The sequence below is a fragment of the Leucoraja erinacea genome, chromosome 6, assembly GCF_028641065.1.
Source record: "Leucoraja erinacea ecotype New England chromosome 6, Leri_hhj_1, whole genome shotgun sequence".
Classification (NCBI taxonomy): Eukaryota; Metazoa; Chordata; class Chondrichthyes; order Rajiformes; family Rajidae; genus Leucoraja; species Leucoraja erinaceus.
This window is the reverse complement of record NC_073382.1, coordinates 80,761,916-80,788,037: the sequence shown is the minus strand read 5'-3', so window position 1 is coordinate 80,788,037 and position 26,122 is coordinate 80,761,916. Positions and strand designations below refer to the sequence as shown.

Below are 26,122 nucleotides of genomic sequence, written 5' to 3'. Positions count from 1 at the left end.
CCCCCCCCCCTCTCTTACCCTCTCTCCCCCTCCTCTCTCCCCCCCTCTCTCTCCCCCCCCTCCTCTCCCCCCACCCTCTCTCTATCACTCCCCACCCTCTCTCTCCTTCCCTCTCTCTCCCCCCTCTCTCCCCCTTTCTCCCTCACCCCCCTCTCCCTCTTTTTCCCTCCCTCTCCCTCTCCCCACCCCCTCCCCCCCCCCCCCTCTCCTCCCCCCCTACCCCCCTCTCTGCTACTCTCCCCACCTACCCCCCCCCCCCTCCCCCCCTCTCTCTCCCTCCCCCCCCCCTCCCCCTCCCCTCCCCTCTCTCCCCTCCCTACCACCCCCTCTCTCTCTCCTCCCCCTACTCCCCATCTTTCTTCTCCCCTCCCCCCCTCCCCCTCTTTCTCCCCCTCTTTCTCCCCCTCTTCCCCCTCCCCCTCTCCCTCCCTCCCTCTCTCTCTCCTCCCCCCCTACCCCCTCTCTCTTCTCCCTCTCTTCTCGCCCTCCCCGCCCCGCCTCGCACCTTCTGTGTTTCACTGGAGAGCTGGCGTGTGTTAGGGACGTCACATGTTGTTTTGCTTTTTCGCCAGTCAATGTGTGTGTGTGATATTTACTGCTCGCCCTCCCACTTCGACAAGGAGAGAACGTAGAACAAGACGAAGAGCGTTGAGAGAGAGAGAGAGAGAGGGAGAGGAGGGAAGAAAAACACACACAAACCCACACTCACGGCGTTTCACATCTACATGTATATATGTGGAAGGACATTGTTTCAAAAGAATGGCGAGTCCGCCAACAGTGAAAGGCGGGTCGTCTGGTTCTCTGTGCCCGGCCAAGGTGAGGAAATGCGGTTACTTGAAGAAGCAGAAACACGGACACAAGAGGTTCTTCGTGCTGCGGGAGCGGGGCGGCGGATGCCCGGCCAGGCTGGAGTACTACGAGAACGAGAAAAAGTGGAGGAACAAGTCGTCGGCCAAGAGGGTGGTCTCCCTGGAGTGCTGCCTGAGCATCAACAAGCGAGCGGACGCCAAGCACAAGTACCTGATCGCGCTCTACACTAAGGACGAGTACCTGGCAGTGGCGGCGGACAGCGAGCCGGAGCAACACAGCTGGTTCACGGCGCTGAGCGACCTGCTGCCCCCGGGCTCTGGCTCCTCGTCGCCGCCGCTGCCGCCGCCGCCTCCCTACACCGATCACAGCGACTACGGCCCCCTGCCCACCGCCCTCTACAAGCAAGTGTGGCAGGTCAACCTGAAGCCTAAAGGCCTGGGCCAAGCCAGGAATCTCAGCGGCGTTTACATGCTGTGCCTTTCGAGCCAGAGCATGGGCTTGGTGAAACTCAACTGCGAGCTGCCCTCGGTCAGCCTGCAACTGATGAACATCAGGCGCTGCGGCCACTCGGAGAATTTCTTCTTCATCGAGGTGGGCAGGTCGGCGTCCACCGGGCCCGGCGAGCTGTGGATGCAGGTGGACGACTCGGTGGTGGCTCAGCACATCCACGAAACCATTCTGGAGGCGATGAAAGCCATGAAGGAGCTGTGTGAGTTCCGGCCGCGCAGCAAGAGCCAGTCGTCCGGCTCCCATCCCATCTCGGTGCCCGGCCGCCGGCACTTGGTCCACCTGCCCCCCAGCCAGGCTGGGTTACTACATAGGCGGTCGAGGACTGACAGCATCGCCACCCCACCTCATGCTGGTAAGATTGTGCCGAGTCGTACGAGGACAGCCAGCGAAGGAGACAGCTCCGTGTGTAGACTAGAGTCTATGACCGGTAGCCCCATCAGTCCGAGCTCGGCGAGAACACACTTCAGCCGGTTAAATACCATGTCGAAAAACCCCAGGGCGATGCAGCCCAATACTCTTCACCATAGCCAGTCGATGTCCATGCCCGTGTCTCATTCCCCCTTATCCGCCACCAGCCCAGTGAGCCTGTCCTCCAGCAGTGGCCATGGGTCTGCATCAGACACCATAGCTCGTCCATCCAGCGCTAATGCATCTGTCTCGGGATCTCCAAGTGACGGAGGGTTTATTTCCTTTGATGAATACGGTTCCAGTCCTGGAGATTTAAGGCAGTACATGGGGTATAGAAACAATACTCCAGAATCCCTCACCTACACCCCGCCTGTACGTGAATGCAATGAGTTGTATGGTTACATGTTAATGGAAAGGCATGCTAGTGGCCGGTGTGGGCCCGGCTGTTCTCACATTGAAAGGGATGAAAGTTCTGATAAAAGTTACCGGAAGAGAACCTATTCCCTGACAACACCTTGCCGCCAGAGTGCCATTTCACAGGTTTCTTCTGTTTCATTAGATGAATATACTTTAATGAAAGCTACTTGCATTGGCAATTCTGAACACCTGTCGTGTCCAGTCTCCCCCAACGTAGCCTACAATCCTTATCCCGAAGACTATTGTGACATTCAAGTAGGGTCCCAAAAGAATTCTGGGTGCAGTAACCTTGGTGATGATGGCTACATGCCGATGACCCACGGCATGGGGAATGTTCCTCACAAAAATGATGACTACATGCCAATGAGCCCCAAAAGTGTGTCTGCACCGAAACAAATAATTAATCCGCGATTACATTCACAAATGAATGTAAGTGGATACAAGAACATTTCTCCTACTGGGTGCTGCTTACCTGATACCAGCCAATACAAGAGAATGTGGTGCGGGTCAAAGCTTTCGGTAGAAAGTTCTGACGGGAAGTTCACCTCGGACGAATACATGAATATGTCTCCTGTTGATCACTGTGCATCAGTTACGCCTCCAGATTGCTTCTTCCCTGTTAGTGAAGAACTTCCCAGATCCAGTGACTCTTTTTACACATTCCCCCAGTCTCATAAGCCTCATTGCCAGAAGGATGGGGGAAATGATCACTATGTTCTGATGAGTTTGCCACATGGTGTGATTCTTGAAGAGCCAGCATTGAACGTAAAGTGTGGCGCTCCTTCTGTGGTAAACCAAGCTGCACATTCACCAGTTAGGCAAAGTCTGGTGGATGGTTTAGCCCGCCGAGAAAGAGTTATGAGACCCTCCCGACTGTCACTGGAGATGCTACGAGCCAACACACTATCGAGTCCAAATGAACCTGCTTCATTGCCTGAACCAAAAAGCCCAGGAGAATATGTCAGTATAGATTTCAGCAACAAATTTCCATACATTGCACCATCTGTGCCACGTAAAAGTTCCTTATCTTTTCCGGATTCTGCAAATGTCCAGAAAGGTTTGCCAGTATCTGATTACATGAATGTCGATCTCAACTCAAAGTCACCAAAGAATGGATTTGTTTCCATCAGTTCCTTTGATGCAATAACTGGGTCCACGGTGTCATGTCCCAGCAGAAATCTCCCCATCGATGTTTTCCTGAAAAGTCAAGTTGGAACCAACTGTCTCGCTCACCCCTCAGAAGATGAGACGGAATATACGGAAATGGCATTTATAATGGCGACAACACCCCCTCTGCCTGTCCCTCCAAAACAAGTGGACAGCCCCACAACCGGGATGGAAAGACTCTCCCTGATAGATCATATGCCTGGGGTAGATGTTTTCATTCTTCCAAGCTTGGCACCCGATCCGAACCGGGGTGCTAAAGTTATCCGCGCCAACCCTCAGGGACGCAGACGCCACAGCTCGGAGACGTTCTCTTCCACAACGACTGTCACGCCTGTTTCACCTTCATTTGCTCATGACCCCAAGAGACACAGCTCAGCTTCATTTGAAAACGTTTCCCTCAGAAAGAATGAAGAAGCCGAAGAGGTTCAAGGAAGCCCGATCAGCCGTAAAACCTCAGCTGGAATTCAAAGTGGCCTGAATTATGTCGCCTTGGGCTTAGGGGATGACAATTTCTTGAGCTATGAGAAAGTGGCACAATATCAACTGACACCTCAACGCAAAGGAAATATCAACTTCACTGATGATGGTGCATATACCACCATAGACTTTGTGTCAAAGAATTTTGACCAAACAGCTGCTGTTGAAGGTTTGTTAACTTTATACTTATTTATGATGATGTCAAAGAATTTTGTCTAGTATTGACTAGCTCTGAACATACTCCATGACCAGGAGGATCCATTTTGTATTTTGGCCCATTGTTGCCAAATGTTCCCAATTATTTATTAATTAGGAAAAGCAAGATGGGATTTAGGAACTGCAGATGCCTGTTTTACCACACAAACAAAGATACAAAGTGCTGGAGTGAGTTAGCGGGTCAGGCGGCACCTCACTCTGGAGGACATGGATAGATAATGTTTTGGGTCGGGACCCTACTTCAGATATGGTTTGGAATGGTTTAGTCATTGCTTTGACATTTTAATCTTGACATCTGTCTCACGCTTTGTTTTACGCTCAAAACAAAAGAAAACTATAACCTCAGTCGACAGAAAACCCAGACAATTATTTTCTCAACAGCGAAATGTGTTAATACACTTGGAATCGCTTCCAGTTCTTCCTTAATGTAAGTGCTACGAGCCTTGGTAAATATTGTAGTCTAGCGTAGAAATACGTTGAAAAGGACACCTGCTAGTTCACCTTTTGGTTTCAGTTTGACTGAGTAGTTCAAACAAAAACAAGTTTATTTCCACCATGGAAAACTAAACTGGCGTTACAGGCCCAGCATCTTCTAGAGATGAACACTAATTATGAACAAATTTTAATGTGAATATTTACAACACATTCTCCCAGTATGCAGGGTCATATTCCATGACTTTATGAACAATTTCAAGACAAAACTAATCACTTCAGACATTCTTCCTCCTCACTGATCCCTCATTCTACTAGCTGACAGTCACGCTTGTGTTTTACCTTTCATTTAAGATTGTGCTTAAATTTAAAATGGCCAAAGTATTTTGAGGATTATTTTGCCCACCGTAAATTGGAGGACGTTGCATCAAGATTAAACAATAATCCAACATCATATTTCGCTCAGTGGGCGGTTAACAACCCTCCCGTGGTATGAACCATCCCCCTGACCTGTCTAATCCATGGCCAGGTGAGGACCCCGTACTTTCTCATTTTCCCTTGGGCAGTTTGCACCCCAGCTCTCTCTCAGCCCTACTTTCTCCTCCCCTTCCTCAGCTCTCCCTCAGCCCACTTCCCGCCTCATCCTTTCATTTTCCCTCCCCCACCCTCACATCAGTCTGAAGAAGGGTCTCGACCCGAAACGTTGCCCATTTCCTTCGCTTCATAGTTGCTGCTTCACCCGTTGAGTTTCTCCAGCATTTTTGTCTACTTTCAGCCAAAGCATTTGGTTTCCACATTAAAAAAAAAGATTTATGCTCACAATACCACATAACCTTTTATTGTAAACAAAACTAAAACTGCTGAAACCTGAGCTATGGAAGGTCAGTGTTATTCAGAATTCTAAAGATTCTTCATGTCTAAGTTTTACAATAGTTCCCAAAAATGGCAGCTACTAATTATAGCCCTGTTATATAACAAGGAAGAGAGAAAACTGAGAACTGCAGACCAGTAAGCCTGACATCAGTAGCAGGGAAATGCGAGAATCATCTGACGAAGGAAGTGTTCACTTTGAAAATAATAACGTCCCTTTTGGACTTATGAAAGGGACATTTCATAAGTTTGAGTTTTGAGGTTGAAACGAACAGAATAGTCAAGGGGGAACTATAGGTTGGATTTAGAATATACAGGGTTGTCAATGTGTCAAATAGAGATTTTTAAAAGAGGATTTGATTGCGGTTTTACTAATATGCATAGAAGATTCGATAATGGACAGAAATTGGAGATGATGAGTATTTGGGTTAATTTCATGCTGGAACTGTGAACTGCTGCAAAGGCAGAGCGATGGTGCCTCAGCTGTTCGTTGTCTATAACAATGATCCGGATGAATATCTTTTATCCAAGTTTGCTGATGATATCAAGTTGAGTGGTGCAATGAGTGATGGGGACACAGTGAAGCTTCAGGTGGATATGGGCTGGCTCATTGAATGGATGAGAATAAGGCAGGCGGTATATAATGTGGAAGAGATACACTTTGGTTCATCGCGTTCATCGTTTGCTAGCTCTTGTCCACTCCTCCCTCAACCCCTTTACACTGGCTACTTCACCCCCCCCCCCCTCCCCCACCCCGCCCTCCCCCCCGTCCCCCACCCCCCCCACTCTCTCAGTCCATGGGTTTCAACCTAACATATTCACTGTCCATTTCCCACCCGGATGCAGATTTTCCCACTGAGTTCATCCAGCTACTCCTTTTATTTTGCTTATGTTCATCCACCTGAATTTCTACTGCTGAGGAGCAATACAATTGCTTAAACCTGTCAGGTTAGGCATCTTTTTTAATTTGTAGTGGGTGGGGGAGGGCACTGGTAAAGAGGCATGTAGTTGTTAGATATGGATGTACAATACATCCGGCAGATGTGGAGTTTAAATTGGCATCATGGTCGGCATATTCATCGGTCCGAAGAGCCTCGGCCCGAAACGTCACCCGTTCCTTTTCTCCAGAGATGCTGCCTCATGCTCCCGCTGAGTTACTCCAGCATTTTGTGTCTTTCATCGGGCTGAGGGACCTCTCCCGCTGCTGTACTGTTTTATGTTCTATGTTCAACTCTTAATTAAAATCCATAGGAATGACAAAAGACTTCTAAATGCTGCCTTTCAGGAACATAATCCATAAAGGAAAAACAAAAAGTATTGACAATGTTTGCCAAGTTTTTTCTCTTTTGCACTTTCAAAGCCATGGTGAGTTTCTGATGAATACGTGTTTTTTAAAGCATTTTCAGTTGATAGGTTGGTGGATTGTCTTATTATGGTTACAGGCCCATGAACACATCTGATCAGGTTGCTCACATCCACCCCTGTGGCACACAGATGACATTATTGCAACAAAAAAAAACCTAGTAAAATCTCTTTAGCTAGTGGACGAGCTGCAGCAGGTCTTAGATAAATTGAAAAAGGCTCTCAACAAGTTGAGTCTTGTTCGGCATGATGTCAGTATATTATGGTAGGATTCCCATAACACATTTAATCAGGAAGTTGTTTTATTTCAAATTGGCCTTGGTGTCTGATTAGTCACTGAAATACTCTGTTGAAAACTGGATCGGTACCAGCCAAACAAAGAGGCAGCACATTCTGTCCATTCATGTAAAATAGCATGCAGAGTTGCCAAAAGGCTTTGAGAAAGGCAGCTTATTTGTAATTGGTAGTCTAGCACTAACTGCCACCCTGTCTGTGATTTATTTATTTTAGTAAATGCTTTTGCTTGGGGCAATAGTCAGAAAGCTGCTCACTTCCATACATGGAACACGTTGACATATTTTCCACAGACCCTCTGAATTGTACATACTGAGAAACAGATTTATTTTTGTGGATAAATGTGAGAAAATAATTGTTACATCCGCGTTGATAAATTGTCTGAGGCATTTTATGCAGCTATGTTTTTGTTTTGTTGGATTGTTCATCTGGTAAGAACTAAATGTACAAAGTACAGGGTGTGTGTTTGCCAGTTCCAAGGCAGAATTCTTACTAATTTGTTTACCAAATGTTCCTGAGAGTGTAGGTGGAATACTGTAGTTAAAAGATGGTCGCTATCTTGTGGTCTGTGCTGTTTCTGTACAGATCTAACTTTGCCCCCCTTCTATTTCTCTTCCACATGCTGAGCTTCGAACACATCTGAAAGAATCATGAAGTCATGCAGGAAAGAAAGCAACCTTTCACCCTATCACCCCTGTGCTGCTTAGCGAGCACTCATTAACACTACTCTTACACTATTTCCATTTTATTCACACCGCATTCCTATTAACTCCAACCACCGCTCCCTGCAGATTACACCACTCATAGACATAGAGTCTTAAGGGCATGTCCCACTTGGGCGTGATTTGCGCGTCATTTATGCAACATTATTTACGCGTCGTGATGCGCACGTGACTAGCGCACGGTGCGCGTTGCGCGCACATGGTGCGTGGTGACATAGGCAGTGACGCGCGGTTGCACGTGGCGCCCCAGGATTTTGGGATTCACAAAATCTTCGTGCGCCACCTGCGTGACACGCAAATGACGCCCAAGTGGGACAGGCCCTTTACAGTGTGGAAACAGGCCCTGCGGCCCAACTTTGCCCACTCCAGCCCACATGTCCAATGACACTAGTCCCACTTGCCTGCATTTGGCACATATCCATCTAAACCTGTCCTATCCATGTACCTGTTTAAATGTTTCTTGAACGTTGCGATAGTACTTGCCTCAGCTACTTCCTCTGACAGCTCGTTCCGTGCACCCACTACCCTTTGTGTGAAAAAGGTTACTCCTCAGGTTCCTATAAAATCTTTCCTCCTTCTCCTATAACCTATGTCCTCTGGTTCTCGGTTTCCCTACTCTATACTAGAGATTCTTTGCGTCTACCCAATCTATTTTTCTCATGATTTTATACATCCCCATAAGATCACCCCTCATCCTCCTGCACTCCAAGGAATAGAGTCCTAGCCTGCTCAACCTCTCCCTATAGCTCAAGCCCTCGAGTCCTAGCAACATCCTCATCAATCCTCTCCGCACCATTTCCAGCTTGACAACATCTTTCCTATAACATTGTGCCCAAAACTGAACAAAATACTATAAATGCCTTCTCACCAATGTCTTATACAACTGCAACATGACCTCCCAACTTCAATATTCAATGCTCGGTCTGATGAGGGCCAATGTGCCAAAAACCTTCTTGACCACCCTATCTCCCTGTGATGCCACTTTCAACAAACTATGTACCTGTACTCCGAGATCCCTCTGCTCTACAACACACCCCAGAGCCCTGCCATTAACTTTGTAAACCCTGCCAGTCATTGTTCAACTACATTTTGTGGGAGTATTTACAGCAGCAGGCTAACCAACAAACCCACACGTACTGAGAAGATAGTGGAACGCCTGTAGAATGCCTAGTGGTCCGAGAGAGAACCATGCAAACTTTGCAAGGACAGCACTGGAGGTCAGAACTGACCAGGTTGTTGGAGCTATGAATGACTGTGTGCCGCGTAGTGGTGCAGCGGGTAGAGCTGCTGTCTAACAGTGCAAGAGACCTGGGTTCGATTCTGATCTTGGATGTTGTCTATGTGGAGTCTTCACGTTCAAATTGTGACCTCGTGGATTTCCTCCGGGTGCTTTGGTTTCCTCCAAAAACGCGCGGGTTTGCAGGTCAATTGGCCTCTGTAAATTGCCCCTGATGTGTAGGGAGTGGATGAGAAAGTGGTATGAAGTCGGCATGGACCACAGGGCCTGATTCCATCCTGTATCTCTAAACTAAACCAGTGGCCTAACTAACTGTGGGGTTGTTCAACCCTAATTCTTCTGCTCAAGATACCACCCAGCTCACCCTCATTACCATCTTTCTCAACACTTCATTCTCTAAATTGTTAGACTACTTGTCTGAAATCCAGTATTGAACAAAGACAAATTTTCTGCACAAATGGAAGGGCGGCTTAGGCCACTGTCCTGAGACCCAATCACAACCTTCATCCTTTAGCCACCAACACCATTCTTCTTCCTGGGAACAGTTGGATGCTAAACCGCAACATTTTGTCTGTTCGATCTCAAGTTGCATATTTAGGATATTTGATCAGTTGATTTTCTGACAAAACATCAGATCATCATTATGACAGCCTACACGTTTTGAGGGATATGGACCAAACGCAGACAGGTGGAACTAGTGTAGCTGGGACATGTTGGCCATTGTGGTCAAGTTGGGCCGAAGGGCCTGTTTCCACACTGTATCACTCTATGACTCTATTTCTGTCCTGGTTCAATTAATTTACTGATGTAACCCATACCCATATATTTACTAACACACAATCCACATTCTGCAACCTGAGGTTGGTCAAAATGCTTCCATTTAAGATCTTTAAGCAAATCAAGAGCATCCCTGTGCTCACTGTTACATTTTGGTTCATACTTTGGCAACATGTTAGTATTTGTTTAAATTGGGCTTCTCTGGATCTTCACTCATCTCATCCTCTATATCCACTAAACCTATGACTCTGGAGGTGGCTTTCACCACTCCAAATTGTAAACAGTCCTCCATGCACAGCCATGCCTTTTACTAGGCCACTAGGTTATTACCATTGTAAATGTCTTCATCTTTCATATATTTGCTTCTACCCATTCACAGCATCCCATTCCTTCCTCCCAGAAAAGGAATCTGTTCTTCATTTCATTTAAGTTAAAAAATAAAACTGTCTAAAATCTAACCATCATAAAAGTTGTTTTGGCTCAGTGTCCAACTTTGAGCAGACCTGTGCTTAACTCTTTGTGACTTTTTTCTACGTTAAAAATGTAATTCGAAGGCTAGTGGGCTTGACGAAAGAATCCATAATTGGCAACCCCTTCCAATTATTACATTTTTGATTAATACTTCCTGAAAAACATATTTCAGAAAGCATTAACCTGTCATCAATTTTAATTGAAGATGTAATAGGTTAAATAATCCAAAGAACCAAAATATTTATTTATTATTTAAGTAAAGAATGAGTTTCATCATCACAGTATAAATTTTACAAGCAATCTCACAGTTTTTGCTGAAGGAAATTTTGATAGGTCATAAGTGATGGGAGCAGAATTAGGCTATTCGGCCCATCAAGTCTACTCTGCCATTCAATCATGGCTGAGCTATCTTTCCCTCTTAACCCCATTCTCCTGCCTCTCCCCATAACCCCTGACACCCGTACTGATCAAGAATCTATCTCTACCTTAAAAGTATCAATTGACTTGACTTCCACAGCCTTCTGTGGCAATGAATTCCACAGATTCACCACCCTCAGACTAAAGAAATTCCACCTCATCTCCTTTCTAAAGGAACGTCTTTTAATTCTGAGCAGTATTCTGCAGGTTATGCAGTATTCTGGAATTGCAGTGGATATGCTTTGCAGTGCTCATTACTTTGATTTTGACCCCTTTCTGCCTTTTGCAGAGACCACTCTGTCTGCAAAACATTGGTTCGCTTGTCCCTTTCCACCCAAATTAATCTTTCCCCAGGTATTTTCCCTTGCAACTGCAGGAGATATAACACATATCACTATACCTCCTCCCTCACATCCATCCATGGATTCCAGCATTCCTTCCAGCTCAGATAGAGGTTCATGTGCACCTCCTCTAACCCCACATACTGTATTTTGTATTCCCGATGTGGCCCCCTTTACATTGGTAAGACATAATATAGATTATGCGACCAGCGGGCCGAACTTGTGCTAGGTCTGCCCACGCCTGTGGAATCTCCCAATTGTTAACCATTTTAACTTCCCTTCCTATACTAACCTTTCTATCCTGGACCTCACACAAAATGGAGGAACAGCACCTCATATTCAACTTTAGTAGCTCACCACCTAATCGTATGAGCATTGAATTCTCCAATTTCAGGTTAGTTACCTGAAATGAACTCGCCCCGACAACTCTCCCCGCTCCTTTCCTGTCCCCAACTTGGATTCACATCCATTTGTTGCCTCCCATCTCCCCCTGCCCCTTATATTCCTTCCTCTGGCTTCACAATTCTCATCTCTTCTATCCATATCCCACACAATTTGTCTCTTCCTCTCTGGTGTTTGTCCAGCCACTGATCCATCAACACCTCCCTTATCTGCATCCACCTTCCACTCATAGACAGACACAAAATGCCGGAGTAACTCAGCGGGACAGGCAGATCTTTGGATAGAGGGAATGGGTGATGTTTCGGGTCGAGAACGTTCCTTGGGGTCGTGACCCGAAACGTCACCCATTCCTTCTCTCCAGAGATGCTGCCTGTCCCACTGGGTTACTCCAGCATTTTGTGTCTACGGTGCAAACCAGCATCTGCAGTTCCTCCTGCAGCTACAATTTGCTAGACTTTGTTCTGTCCCCACCTCTATTCCAGGTTCCCTCCACAATCAATCTGAAGAAGGGCCCCGACCCAAAAAGTAACATCCATGTTTTCCAGACCTGCTGAGGGTCCAGCACTTTCTGTCTTTTTTTTCCAAAATCTTGCTAATTCATGATGTGCCAACGAATAATTGTAATCTCCCACATTTAAAAAAAAATACTGGCTTGTGAAACAGATCAAGAAAGGGTTGAAAATGATCATAGTTACAAGATCAAAGACAGAACATTCAAGGCCTGTACCTAGTGCAACAACGTTGAGTTTGATATATGTTACAATATTAGTGATTAAATAATTCAGCCTTTCTGTTTGAGGCTCAGTTCATTCACCCTGAGTGTTGGTTCCAGTCCTCCTGCTAGAGGCTCTCCCCCCTAAGTAGGCCCCAAGTATTAGATCATTCAACTGCACCCATTCACAAAGAAATCAATACTATCAATTCACTCTCTACAGCAGCCCAGTGAGTTAAAGCCATTGCAGTATTCCAATCCGGTCGGTAGGTTTCCTTTAATGGTGCTGCTTCTTTGTCTGTGTGTTTCTCCCCCTGCTGCTTCAGAAATGCTCAGCTTTGCTGAGTAGCTCAATAGGTATTTACCATGGGTGGTCTGCCTTCACAAAGGTCTGTGCAAAGATGTCAGGAGAAGCACTGCAGTTTATTGCACTGATGCAAGCTGAGAATGATTACCAAAGTCCCTGCTTCTGAGCATTCAGACGAGGACCGAACAAGGTTCAGTTATCTGGTATTCTCAAATAGTTTTCTCATTTGGGCACAGGAAGAATAGCCTTTTGGATGTGGGCCTAAGTGTAGGAATTGATGCCTCTTGGAACTGTCCTTCAGCAAAAGAAGAACAGAAAAAGTATGCGGCTGAAGCCATTAAATCAGTTCATGGCCAAAGACACAAAATGCTGGAGTAACTCAGTGGTACAGGCAGCATCTCTGGAGAGAAGGAATGGGTGACTTTCCAAGTCTTCAGATGGTCTAACAGCACTTTTAAAGCAGAAAAGAGAATAGAACATGATGAAAATGTGACTGGCAAATGTTCTTATCAAGAAAAAAGAACAAGTAATATAAAATCTATGACAACACATTTTCAAACAACCTGGGAAACCATTTTAAGGAAATGTTAGTATTGTTTTATTCATGCCATTTGTAATAAGTGACAGTGGAAAAACATTGTTTAATCTATTATTCAGGCATATCATACATACATGATTACAATAGGTAATGCAAAAAGAGAAAGGAAGGAATGCAGAATATAGTGTTATAATAACTACAGAGAATGTGCAGATGAGCAAAGTGCAAGAGGGCGCCACGGTGGAGCAGCGGTAGAGTTGCTGCCTTACAGCGAATGCAGCGCCGGAGACCCAGGTTCGATCCTGACTATGGGTGCAGTCTGCATGAAGTTTGTATGTTCTCCCCGTGGCCATGTGGGTTTTCTCCGAGATCTTCGGTTTCCCCCACAAAGACGTAAAGGTTTGTTGGTTAATTGGCTAAAAAAATTGTCCCTAGTGCGTGTAGGATGGTGTTAATATGTGGGGATCGGTGGGCATCGCGGTCCCGGTGGGCCGAAGGGCCTGGTTCCGCGCTATATCTCTAAACTAAACTAAAGCTGCAGCAAGTTAGATTGGGAATGCATGCATGGCATATGAGAGGTCTGCTCAAAAATCTAATAACAGAAGGGAAGCAGCCATTATTGAATATGTTCATAAGCGATAGCAGCAGAATTAGGCCATTCAGCCCATCGAGTGTACTCTGCTGTTCAATCATGGTTAATCTATCTTTCCCTCCTAACCCCATTCTCCTGCCTTCTCCCCATAACCCCTGACACCTGTACTAATCAAGAATCTATCTATCTCTGCCTTTAAAATATTTATTGACTAGGCCTCCACAGCCTTCTGTGGCAATGAATTCCACAGATTCGCCACCCTAACCACAGATTCTCCCCATAACCCTTGACATCCATGATATATAATGGACCATTCTTTCAAACTTTTGGATCTTCTGCCTGATTGTGCTCTATGGGCCAGGAAGTCCAGGATCCAAATGCAGAGCCTAGAATGTTACGACACTGGGATGTCGCCAAGAATTTCCGTACAAATTAATAACTTTGGTACAAGATTGTTAATCCATGATGTATCATTATTTTATTGTTTACAGTATTGTTTTCTTTTTGGGCCTATCCGTTATTTTATCCTCTTATTATAAGGTCATAAGGAATAGGAGTAGAATTAGACCACTCGGCCAATCAAGTCTAATGCGCCATTCAATCGTGGCTGACCTATCTCTCCCTCCTAACCCCATTCTCCTGCCTTCTCCCCATAACCTCTAACACCTGTAGTTATCTTTCAATGCCCTGTTTACACCTCCTTAAGGCAGATCATGGCTTCACCAACATTTCTCAATTGGCACCACCATCGTCTGTATCATTCAGTCTCCAACTTGTTTGATTTTGAAGTATCTAACGGAAGATTACCAACGTGAAATGTTAACTCTATTTCTCTCTCGCTCCAAATGCCATTCCTAGCATTCTTTGTTTTTTATTCCAGTGAGAGGTTGCTTGCAGTTACTCAGATCCTGCTAAAACAGGATGGTGTCAGAAAAAAAAACTTTGATTTATTCCTTTTGTTACGACGTGACCTGTACAAGAGGAATTAGTTACACCTGAACTGGAGGGAGACAAAATATCCTGGCAGGCTCGTTTGCTAGTGGTACTCGGATGGGTTTAAACTGGATTGGGGGGTGGGGTGGGGGGGGGGGGGGGGGGGGGGGGGGGGGACTAATGCAGGACTTGAAAGGTATGCTTGGCATATGAGGGTCTGCTCAAAAATCTGATAACAGATGGGAAGAAGCCAATGCAGGTCTGAGGCAGGTGAAAGGATGGAAGATAATATGGAAGGTGATGAAATGAAGATCAGTTAAACAGGATAGGCAGCAGCGGGGCAGAGAACAAGGAAGGACCGTGGGATTGCATTGCGTTTATTTTAATGCATGAGGCCTGACGGGTAAAGAGGATGAGCTCAGGGAGTGGAAATGTGACAGGAAAGTTGTAGCCATACCGTAGGGGGTGTAGGTGTATTGATTAAGGATAATGTCACGGCACTAGCCAACGATAGAGAATTGGTTTCATGGAAGAAAGCAGAGGGTGCTGGTGGAAGGTTGGTTTTTCCAGACTGGTGACCTATGACTAGTGGTGTGCCTCGGATTGGTGCTGGGCCCATTGCTGTTTGCCGTTTACAATGATTTGGATGAGAACGTACATGGCATGATTAATAAGTTTGCTGATGACATAAAAGTTGGTGGCATTGTAGATAGTGAAGATGGTTGTCAAAAATTACAGTTATATCTTGATTAGCTGGGAATGTGGGCTGAGAGATGGTTTATGTAGATAACCGTGAGGTGTTGTATTTAGGGAAGTCAACCAGGGCAGGACCTTCACAGTGGACACAAGACACTGTGGAGTCCTACAAAGTAGAGGACTTCAGGCTTATATTCACTGGAGTTTAGAAGGATGAGGGGGAATCTTATAGAAACATATAAAATTATAAAAGCCCTAGACAAGGTAAATGCAGGAAAAATGTTAGAGTCTTAGAATAAAGGGGAGACTGAGGTGAGAAAATACTTTTTCACCCAGAGAGTTGTGAATTTGTGGAATTCCCTGCCACAGAGGGCTGTGGAGGCCAAATCACTGGATGGATTTAAGAGAGAGTTGGATAGAGCTCTAGGGGCTAGTAGAATCAAGGGATATGGGGAGAAGGCAGGCACGGGTTATTGATTGGGGACAATCAGCCATGATCACAATGAATGGCGGTGCTAGCTTGAAGGGCTGAATAGCCTCCGTCTGCACTAATTTTCTATGTTTATAGTTCCCTGAAAGTGGTGTCACAGATAGATCAGGCAGTCGAGAAGGTCTTCAGTACATTGGCCTTCATCAGCCAAGGTATTGAGTACAGAAGTTGGGATGTTATGTTACAGTTGTATAACACATTGCTGAGGCTGTATTTGGAGTATTGTGTTTAGTTTTTGTGACCGTATTATAGGAGGAATGTTGTTAAGCTGGAAAGATTGCAAAGAAGATTTACGAGAATGTTGCTAGGACTTGAGGACCTGAGCTAAATGGGGAGGTTAGGCAGGCTAGGACTTTATTCCTTGGAGCACTGGAGGCTGGTAATCTTATAGAGGTTTATAAACACATGATGGTGTTAGATAGGATGAATGTACAGAGTCTTTTATCCAGAGTAAGAGAATGAAGAACCAGGGGACATAAGCTGAAGATGAGGGAGGAAAAATATAGTAGGAACCTGAGGGGTAACTTTTTTACACGGATATTTGATCGAGTTGCCAGAGAATGGAGTTAAGGCAAGTACTTTAATAACATTTAAAAGACATTTAGACAGGTACATGGATAGAAAAGGTTTAGAGGGATATGAGCCGAACACGGGCAGGTGAGGCAAACGTAAACAGGCAAGTTGTGGACAAGTTGGGCCGAAGGGTCTGTATCCATGCTGAATGATTCCAAAAATTCCATGATCTGGCTGAACATTTTTTATAACAAATACTTAAGTAAAACGATGTTTGCTTAAATCTATTATTTTCTTTGGCCACTAGTTCAATGAACTGTTTGGCGTTGCAGGGATTTGTGAGGACATATTTCATAGATAGTCTTGCAGGAATACAACACTCCAAGGCTGTCAAACCTATTTAAAATAGAAGTAAATGCAAATATATATATTCATGCTACTAAAACATTGAATCCTGTGGCATGTTTAAGAAATATTTATGCATCTGCTTTGTATTTCCTAATTGGTTAATTCAGTGGGTCATCATTAATTAGAACTCATTCTTTGAGAGAAGTACATGTTTTGCAGATGTATTTAAAGGTTGAGTTGGTTTCATGATTGTAACTCACTGGACAGTAATGATACTTTACAAAAACAACGGAGCCAATTGCCTGCCAGTTGTCAGGTAGTGGAATGCAGACAGCCCGACCAAAGGTTGAGCAGCTTCCTGTTTTGTGTTCTAAAGAGTTAGGCAATTTTTGTTTTTGAAATCAGAAGGTTATTTGTCTTGAGGGAAGGGAAAGGTATTGCTCAACTCTATCTCCCATTAAATGACGGTTGTTTGAACGTTTCAGTTACAGGTAAGCAAAATAGCCCTTTCAACATGCCGACTGCAACGCCTATCTATGCTAAACTCATTTGCCTTTACTAAACGCATGTCTCTCCATGCCTTTCCTATTTAAGTCGCTGCCCAAAAGCCTTTCAAACATTGTAATAGTACCTGCATCTACCACCTCATTTGGCAGCTGGTTCCAGATCACCACCATCCTTTATGTGGAATTACCGTTAACCTTCTTACACTTACACTTTATCATCACATGTACCGAGGGTACCTAGGTAGAGTGAGAAGCTTTGTTGTGCATGCAGCCCAGGCAGTACACAAATATCACCACGTATTGGCACCGACAAAGTTACTAAAGTACCGGACAGTCTTATCTGCTGCCTGCTGCCTGCAGCCGCACATGGCTGTAGATAGGACTTTTCGGTACTTTAGTAACGTTGTCAGTGCAAACACGTGAGAACATTTGTGTACTAGTTGTGTACTGGCATAACATGCTGTCCTTTCACAAGGTCTCGTATGTAATGCTAGTTTGGAAAGTTAGATTAGATTGAATCCAAGGTGGGGCAGGCAATTGGATTCAACATTAACTTGGAGGAAGGGGTCAAAGGATAGATGTCTAGGGTAGACAAAAATGCTGGAGAAACTCAGCGGGTGAGGCAGCATCTATAGAGCGAAGGAAATGGGCAACGTTTCGGGTCAAAACCCTTCTTCAGACTGATGTGAATGTGGGGGGTGGGGGGGGGGGGGGGGGGGCGGTGGTGGGAGGAAGAAAGGAAGAGGAGGAGCCAGAGGGCTGAGGGAGAGCTGAGAAGGGGAGGAGAAAGTAAGGACTACCTGAAATTAGAGGTCAATGTTCATACCGCTAGGGTGCAAACTGCCCAAGCGAAATATGAGGTGCTGCTCCTCCAGGACAGAAAGGTCGGATGGGAGGGGGAGTTGAAGGTTGTAGATGTCTAGGGTTGTTTATCTGATTAGAATCCAGTGGAGTGCCGCAGGGGTGGGTACTGTATCCACTGTTATTTGTCGTATACATTACCTATTTGGATGCCAGTATAGTATTTAACAGCGAAGTTTGCACATTACATCATAATTTGGGGACCTCATTGATACACACACAATAGTGAAAGGCTTGGATGGATTGGATGTGGAGAGAATGTTTGCACTTGTGGGAGAGTCTAGGACTATAGGTCATAGCCTCAGAATTAAAGGACGTTCTTTTATGAGATGAAAGAGATGAAGAGGAATTTCTTTAGTCAGAGGTTGGTGAATCTGTGAAATTCATCGCCACAGAAGGCTGTGGAGGCCGTCAGTGGATATTTTTAAGGCAGAGATAGGTAGATTCTTGATTAGTATGGGTGTTAGAGGTTATGGGGAGAAAGTAGGAGAAAGGGGTTAGGAGAGAGAGATAGATCAGCCATGATTGCATGGGGGAATATTGATAGGCCGAATGGCCTAATTCTACTCGATGGGCCGCTACGGCGACAAGTGCGAGTTCGCCCACGGCCTGGCCGAGATGCACTGTCTCATCCGCTACGCCAAGTACAAGCTGTACCTTGCACACCACCGGCTTCTTCCCCTACAGTACCTGCTGCCACTTCATCCACAGCCCCGAGGATGAGCGATGGCCCCTGCCTTGCCTGCGCCAGAGCGCCAGCCTGGGCTCAGCCTCCTCCAGCCTGGCGCTCGACTGGGCCACGCTGCAGGCGGCCTTCAACCCCCACCTGGAGTTGGAGCTGGCCCGGACTCTGGGCTTGGGGCTGGGCAAGGGAAGGGGAGGAGATTGCTGTTGCCGCCAGCACCACCATCACCGACAGCACCAGCGGGCGCGTGGCCTGCCTATGGCCAGCAGGAGTCCATCCCCAGACTCTCTCTCCGACTAGGACAACTCCAGCAGCAGCGGTTCCGAGTTGCCCGTCTTTGAGCAGGGCCAGTGGCTGCCCATCTTCAGCAGGATGTCGGTGTCGGTGTGAGGGGAGGGGGGTGGAGGTAGAGGGACAGGCAGAGCCAAGCTGGAGCCAGCGGCTGCATGTCTGGGGCCGCAGAGCCAGCCCAGGGCCACCCCGGCAACTCAGCAGCAACTCAACAGTGCCAGAGAGCCAGGCCCGGCCCCGACCATGGACGAAATGCAAACCTGCACACAACACAGCACCACCATTGCCGAGACTGGTTATAGCAAGTGTCCTATGGCCTGGGCATGCGCAGTCGGAATACCGAACTCACTTATTGCAAGTAATGTCAGAGTGGAGAGCCAGCTGTGTGAAGATGCATCTGCTGTGGATCTGGTGTTGCGGTAGGCGAATTGAAGAGGGACAGGTCATCAGTGAGGCAGCAGTCTACAAACATGATCTGATCCTGGTCGCCTTTGTAAGATATTACTGCTTTAGCATGAAGATAGAAACAAAGCACAGATTTTCAGTCCACGTTGTTGTCAGTGTGGGTCTTCTTTATTTGACAAAAGTACACTGCTCATACTCGCACATTCATAACACTGATAAGAAATTGAATGTTATCATGTGTAGGAAGGAACTGCAGATGCTGGTTTAAATCGAAGATAGACACAAAATGCAGGAGTAACTTAGCGAGATATGCAGTATCTCTGGAGAGAAGAAATGGATGAGGTTTGGGTCGAGACCCTTCTTCAGATTGATGTTTTGGGTCAGGGCAATTCATCAGAACCAAATGACCAATGTGCCAGACCTATGACACAAATCATACCATTCTAATACTCAGTTCTTAAATTTACAGTTACCTATGCACTATTATATATACTACATGCATCAAAACCAACCTCTTGAAACACACCATCGCAATAGACATGAGTGCCACTGGTTGGTAGTCATTAAGACAGTCACCAGATAGACACAAAATGCTGGAGTAACTCAGCGGGACAGGCAGCATCTCTGGAGAGAAGGAATGGGTGACGTTTTGGGTCAAGACTGTTTTGTTGAATTATTTTTAAAGTGAAGAAACAACATCTACATACATTGCTTCCATGCATGGTCTCACCAAGGTAGTATTACAGAAATATTGATCTTGTAGTCCAAACTGCTAATTTGTTTGCTGCATCTGCATATTTATTTTCTATATTTTATGAACTTGTATACCAACATCCTTCAATTACGCCAATATTTATTAGTTTCCTATTTTTAAAAAGTTAGTTGGGATTAAAAATTTGGTTGCCCAGTAATAATTAAAATAATTTTGGAGTAGTTTGATTTGGGCACTTCATATTGTGGGTCATATTTCCACAGCAGGCATTTCAATTCTTTAATTAATTTGAGCTGAGTGATTAGCAATGTTGACCACAAAATTAAGCCCCTGTCCCACGATGCAAGTTTACCCAAGAGCTCTCCCGAGTTTAAAAATAAATCAAACTCGTGGTAAGTTCATCATATTTTTTTTGTGGTAAGTTCAAGAGTATTTTTTTACTTTTGGACATTTTTCACAGTGTTGAAAAAACTTCACGAGTTACCTCGTTTCCCGAGGACCTGCTGTTAGCATTACGAGCCGCTACGAGATATGCATGAGCTCCTACGTACCCGCTATGTACATTCTCTGAGTTTGAATCAGGGGAAAACTCGGGAGAACTCTTGAATTACCTCGTACAGTGGGACAGGGCCTTTACCAGATTGTTGTTTAAAAGCCATATAGTTCAATAATGTTTTTCAAGGGAGGAAGTCTATTATCCTTGATAGACACAAAATTCTGGAGTAACTCAGTGGGACAGGCAGCATCTTTAGAGAGAAGGAATGGGTGACGTTTCAGGTCGAGACCCTTCTTCAGACTGGGAGGGGAAAGGGAAGCGAGAGATATAGATGATGATTCAGAACAAAGACAGGAAAGATATGCAAAAGAATAACAATAACCAAAGAAGCAGTCCATTGCAAGTTCTGTGGAGAGAAGGAATGGGTGACATGTCGAGACGAAGTGGTTCGACCAGAAACGTCACCCATTCCTTCTCTCCAGAGATGCTGCCTGTCCCGTTGAGTTACTCCAGCATGTTGTGTCTATCTTCGGTGTAAACCAGCATCTGCAGTTCCTTCCTACACAGGCTATCATCCTTACCACTTCAGGCCAACACATTGTTCTATGCTCATCAATATTGTTGCTGCATTAGTGATCAATTAAATGATCGAACAAACATAGCCTGAGGCCAAATCTGGAGAGCCAATAAATGAGACCTTGGTGGACGGAATCCCAAAAATGAAGAAATTAATTGCTTGCCTTCTGCCATCTCCCTGTCTACCCGCTCATCCTGTTTTGTCGCTTTCCACCATCCTCAAACTTATTGCAATAATTTTCAATAACACCAGGGAAATATTTATATGGAAACAGCATTGTGTTTATACTACAAGTACAATAACTGAAATATGAGTAAAGAGCAGCAAGCATTTAATTCTAACCATGTTCCAGCGAGTTCCTCCTCCCAAATTAATACCAAAAAGTGTCACAGTACACAAGGGGCAGCACGGTGGTGCAGCGGTAGAGTTGCTGCCTTATTGCCGCAGAGACCCAGGTTCAATCCTAACTGCGGGTGCAGTCAGTATGGAGTTTGTATGTTCTCCCTGTGACTGTGGGTTTTCTGCGGGTTCTCAGGTTTCCTCCTAATGTGTAAGATAGATTTACTGTAGTGCATAGGTATTTGCTGGTTGGCATGGACTCGGTGGGCCGAAGGGCCTTTTTCCAAGCTGTATCTCTAAACTCAACTAAAGGAAACAAAGCCATTGTGCATTTGCAAAACAGGCAGCCGTCTGGTGTCAGGATCCATAAGCACAGCTAATGCAGCTGCATTTGTGGAAAGGGAACAGCGTTAGAACAGTTTCTCTCCGTTTAAACCAGCATCTGCAGTTCATCCCTACACATCTCTCTCTGGTTCTATGTTTTGGCCCCCCACTTACCTTTCTTATCAAAATCCACGCTTTGCACATGTTGTCTTCTCCACTTCCCATAAGGTATAAGTGTTAGGAGTTTTGCAGTTTCCTCATCGACTATTTGTAATCTGCATTCTCGAATTGGCACAAGCTTTGAGGCTTTGCACTGGACAAATAATCCTCCTTAAGGGAGATGCAACAGATACTGGAGATATTAGGTAATATGAACTGATTGAAAGTGTGTCATTAAAGCACAAAGATTTGAACACCCAGAGAGTTGTGAATTTGTGGAATTCTCTGCCACAGAAGGCAGTGGAGGCCAATTCACTGGATGAATTTAAAAAGAGAGTTAGATAGAGCTCTAGGGGCTAGCGGAATCAAGTGGTATGGGGAGAAGGCAGGCATGGGTTACTGATTGTGGATGATCAGCCATGATCACAATGAATGGCGGTGCTGGCTCGAAGGGCCAAATCTCCTCCTGCATCTATTTTCTATGTTTCTACGAGCAGAATTAGCCCATTTAGTGCATCTGGTCAACTCTGCCATTCAATCATGGCTGATCTATCTCCCCCTCCAAACCCCATTCTCCTGCCTTCTCCCCAGAACCCCTGACACCCATACTAATAATATACACCATATACACCAGAGTGCAATGAAATTTCTAGTGTGCATGGAGCTCAGAGAGTAAACATTAAAAATAATAAGTACACAATAAATACAACAATGAATGCAAATACAGCAGAATGGTGCAGAATGTAGTGCAAACTGAACTAGAAAAAAATACTTAAGTGCAATAATGTAATAACTGAATGAGGTTTAGTTAAGAGTAAGATTACGTGCCATCAATGGGGAAGGGAGTATTTAAGAGGTGATTAGTTCATAAGTAGTGGGGAAGAGACTGTTCTTAAGTTTGGGTGTCTGGGCTTTCAAGCTCCTGTTTCCTCTCCCAGAAGGAACAAGAGAGAAAAAGGGAATGTCCAGCATGGCAGGCATCTTTGACGATACTCATAGCCTTCCTGATCCACCGTGAAATGATTATAATATGTAGCTGTTTTCAGGAATTACGTCGCTCCCATCATCCAGAAAAAGGCTGAAGGCTAATGGTTCAGAGGCTTTTCTTTTTTGTTGAGTCACAACCTCTTTAGCTGGTAAACACAGAATATTTATCTTCCAGCAGATGGCAGTCCTGGAGATTTGTGCACCTGCCATTACGAGTACAACACACTAGTGATCAACCCCACCCCCCCTTTGTTGACGGCAATTGTCTAATGACTTCAAATCATTTGTTTTCCATTTCAAATATAATATGTGTCCTTCAGCTGAGAAGAAACAGCACAGGAAGTTGTGGTAAAAAAATAACTGCGGAAGGCAAAGAAAGGAAAACCCCACTATTAAGCTGAACTTTCTGTATTTAATCCATCAATTGCCCTGTAATCTGATTGCTTGATGAAATTTCTTTCAGTTTAATTCAGTTCAAGATATGTGATCTGTTGTGAAATATGATAGAGTTATAGAGTGGTGCAGTGTGGAAACAGGCCCTTCGGCCCAACTTGCCCAGCTGCACTAGTCCTGCCTGCCCGCGTTTGGTCCATATCCTTCCAAACTTGTCCTATCCATGTACCTGTCTAAATGTTTCTTAAACCCTGCCTCAACTACCTCTTCTGGCAGCTTGTCCAAAACACCCACCACCCTTTACATTGTGGCCTTGACAGTGACATGATAATGACCTATACTTGGTCATTTTAAACAACTCCACAACATCATCCAGACAATGCCTGGCCTGGTTTGTACCTTTGAATTCAATTGCACAGGATAAAATAGAGTTCTGGAATCTTATGAGGGTACTTGGAGCAAGTTGTGCCAGGTTCAACCACTGATTACTCCCAGATCAACAATGTTTTACTAAATGTGTAGGTAGGAACTGTAGATGCTGGTTTAAACCAAAGATAGATACAAAATGCTGGAGTAACGGGGCAGGCAGCATCTCTGGAGAGAAGGAATGGGTGACGTTTCCCATTCATTCATTCCTTCTCTCCACAGATGCTGCCTGCCCTGCTGAGTTACTGCAGCATTCTGTGCCTATCTAAGGTTTTAATAACACAGCACTGAATTGGACCCACTAAACTGACTTCCAGATTTTGATCCGTTATGTCCCAGGTTTCTGGGCTCAGGATCCCATCCTACAAAGCCTTTGATGGAAGCCCCTATTCCAAGTTGCCTCATAACACCCTCACAGTCACCTACTTCAAGATAGACAACACAAGCAGACCCTTTGGACCAAATTGCCAATGCCGACCGAGAAGGCACTAAATCTTTCCTATCCATGTACCTGTTCGAATGTCTTTAAAAAAATTCTAATCGTACAGGCCTCTACTATTCCCTTTGGTAGCTCGATTAAAATACGTCAAATCGAGTTTATTGTCAAAATGTGTAGGGAAGAACTGCAGATGCTGGTTTACACTGAAGATCGACACATAATGCTGGAGTAACGCAGCAAGACATGCTACCTGACTCGCTTGAGTTTCTCGAGTACTGTGTCTTTGTTTGTAAACCAGCATCTGCGGTTCCTTGTGTCTACACAGAGAGGAAAGGCTGATGGTTTACACTGTGTTTATATCCATGCTAGAGGTTTAACAGGTAAGGCAGACAATCTCATTGTGTGGGTTGGCTCAGTGGTATTGGATATAATGGTCATGTTGAGAAACATGGCTGAGAGGACTGGACCTGTACCAATGTTCCAGGGTGCAGGTATTACAGGTGCGATTGGGATGCAGGTAAAAGAGGAGGTGTAGTTGTCATTTTGATCAGGGAACAAATGACGACAGTGTTTTGAGAGGAGATTCTTGGGGAAAGCATCCATAGGCTATATGAATCGAACTTAGAAACGGAAAAGAATGATCACTTTAATGGCAATCCATTGTAGACTGACTAATATTCAGTGGGAATTAGAGGGGCAGATGCGTGGAGAGATTGCAGATAATTCTAAGAATAATAGAGTAGTATTAGTGGGAGGTTTCAGCTTCCTTAATATTGTCTGGGTTAATATTGCCTTTGTGTAAAGGGCTTGGATGGGATGGAATTTATTAAGTGACTGGAAGCTGGACGTCAAGCTGGAAAGGATACTGAGAAGATTTGCAAGGATGTTGCCAGGGATAGAGGGTCTGAGCTGTAGGGAGGGGTTGAGTAGGATGGGACTCTATTCCTTGGAGCGCAGGAGGATGAGGGGTAATCTTATAGAAGTGTATAAAATCATGAGAGGAATACATCGGGAAGATGCACGGATTCTCTTGCCCAGAGTAGAAGAATTGAGGACCAGAGGACATAGGTTTAAGTGAAAGGGTCAGGATTTAATAGGGGTATTACTGAGGGGTAACTTGGACAGGTTTAGAGGCATATGGACGAAACGCGGGCAGGTGGGACCAGTGTAGCTGGGACATGTTGTCCGGTGTGGGCAAGTAGGGCCGAAGGGCCTGTTTTCATGCTGTATCACTCTATGACTCTATGATTGAAGTGCCAGTGGATGAGCACTTTGGGACCAGTGATCACACAGCACAGAAACTGGCCTTTAAGCAAAACTCGTCCATGCCGACCAAGATGCTCCATTTGCATGTATTGGACACATATTCCTCTAAACTTTATCTATCCATGTACCTGTCCCAGTGTCTTTTAAATCTTGTTATTGTACCTGCCTTAACTACCTCTTCTGGCAGCTTTTTCCATTTGCCCACCACCTCGGAGTGGAGAAGGTTGCTCAAGTTTGTATTAAGTCCTTCCCACTCACCTTAAACCTATGTCTTCTGGTTCTTCAATCCCCTTTCCTTGGTAAAAGTGTGCATTCACCTTATGATTTTATACACCTCCATAAGATCATCCCTTGGCCTCCTTCGCTCCCAGGTATAAAGTTCTAGCCTGTCCAATCTCTCCTTTTAACGCAGACCCTTGATTCTTGGCAACATTCGCTATTTTTCAAACTACTTATGGAGAAGGATAGGACTGGCCCCACAAGTTGGGCAAAGGTCAATTTTAGAGGCTTTAGGAGTGAGCTTGATTGAGCTGGCGCCGATTGTGTCTGCAGCCTCAGGTTGTGTACAGTAGGGAGACAGAAGGAAGAGAATGGAAGGTGCGGAGAAAACAAACCCTTGCCTGAAGGGTCCGTACAACCGTGAGAATTTTTCAGTAAACAATGTGGCAACATGGAAGACCAGGGGCATGCCACTATCTCACTCTACTAAATAGTAGGCTGCGATACGATACGATAGAACTTTATTTATCCGAGGAGGGAAATTGATCTGCCAACTCATAAAACACAAAATACATGAA

At 45.1% G+C, this 26,122-nt stretch overlaps 1 protein-coding gene across 1 annotated transcript in view; it reads left to right on the top strand.

Moving 5' to 3' along the window:
• Nucleotides 1-505: 505 nt before the first annotated feature.
• Nucleotides 506-26,122, top strand: part of irs2b (insulin receptor substrate 2b) — a 43,597-nt gene continuing 17,980 nt past the window's right edge. Inside the window, exon 1 of the mRNA XM_055637410.1 lies at nt 506-3,958. Within this exon, the coding sequence (XP_055493385.1) occupies nt 550-3,958 (3,409 nt within the window). The 5' untranslated portion in view covers nt 506-549. The remainder of the gene's footprint in view (nt 3,959-26,122) is intronic.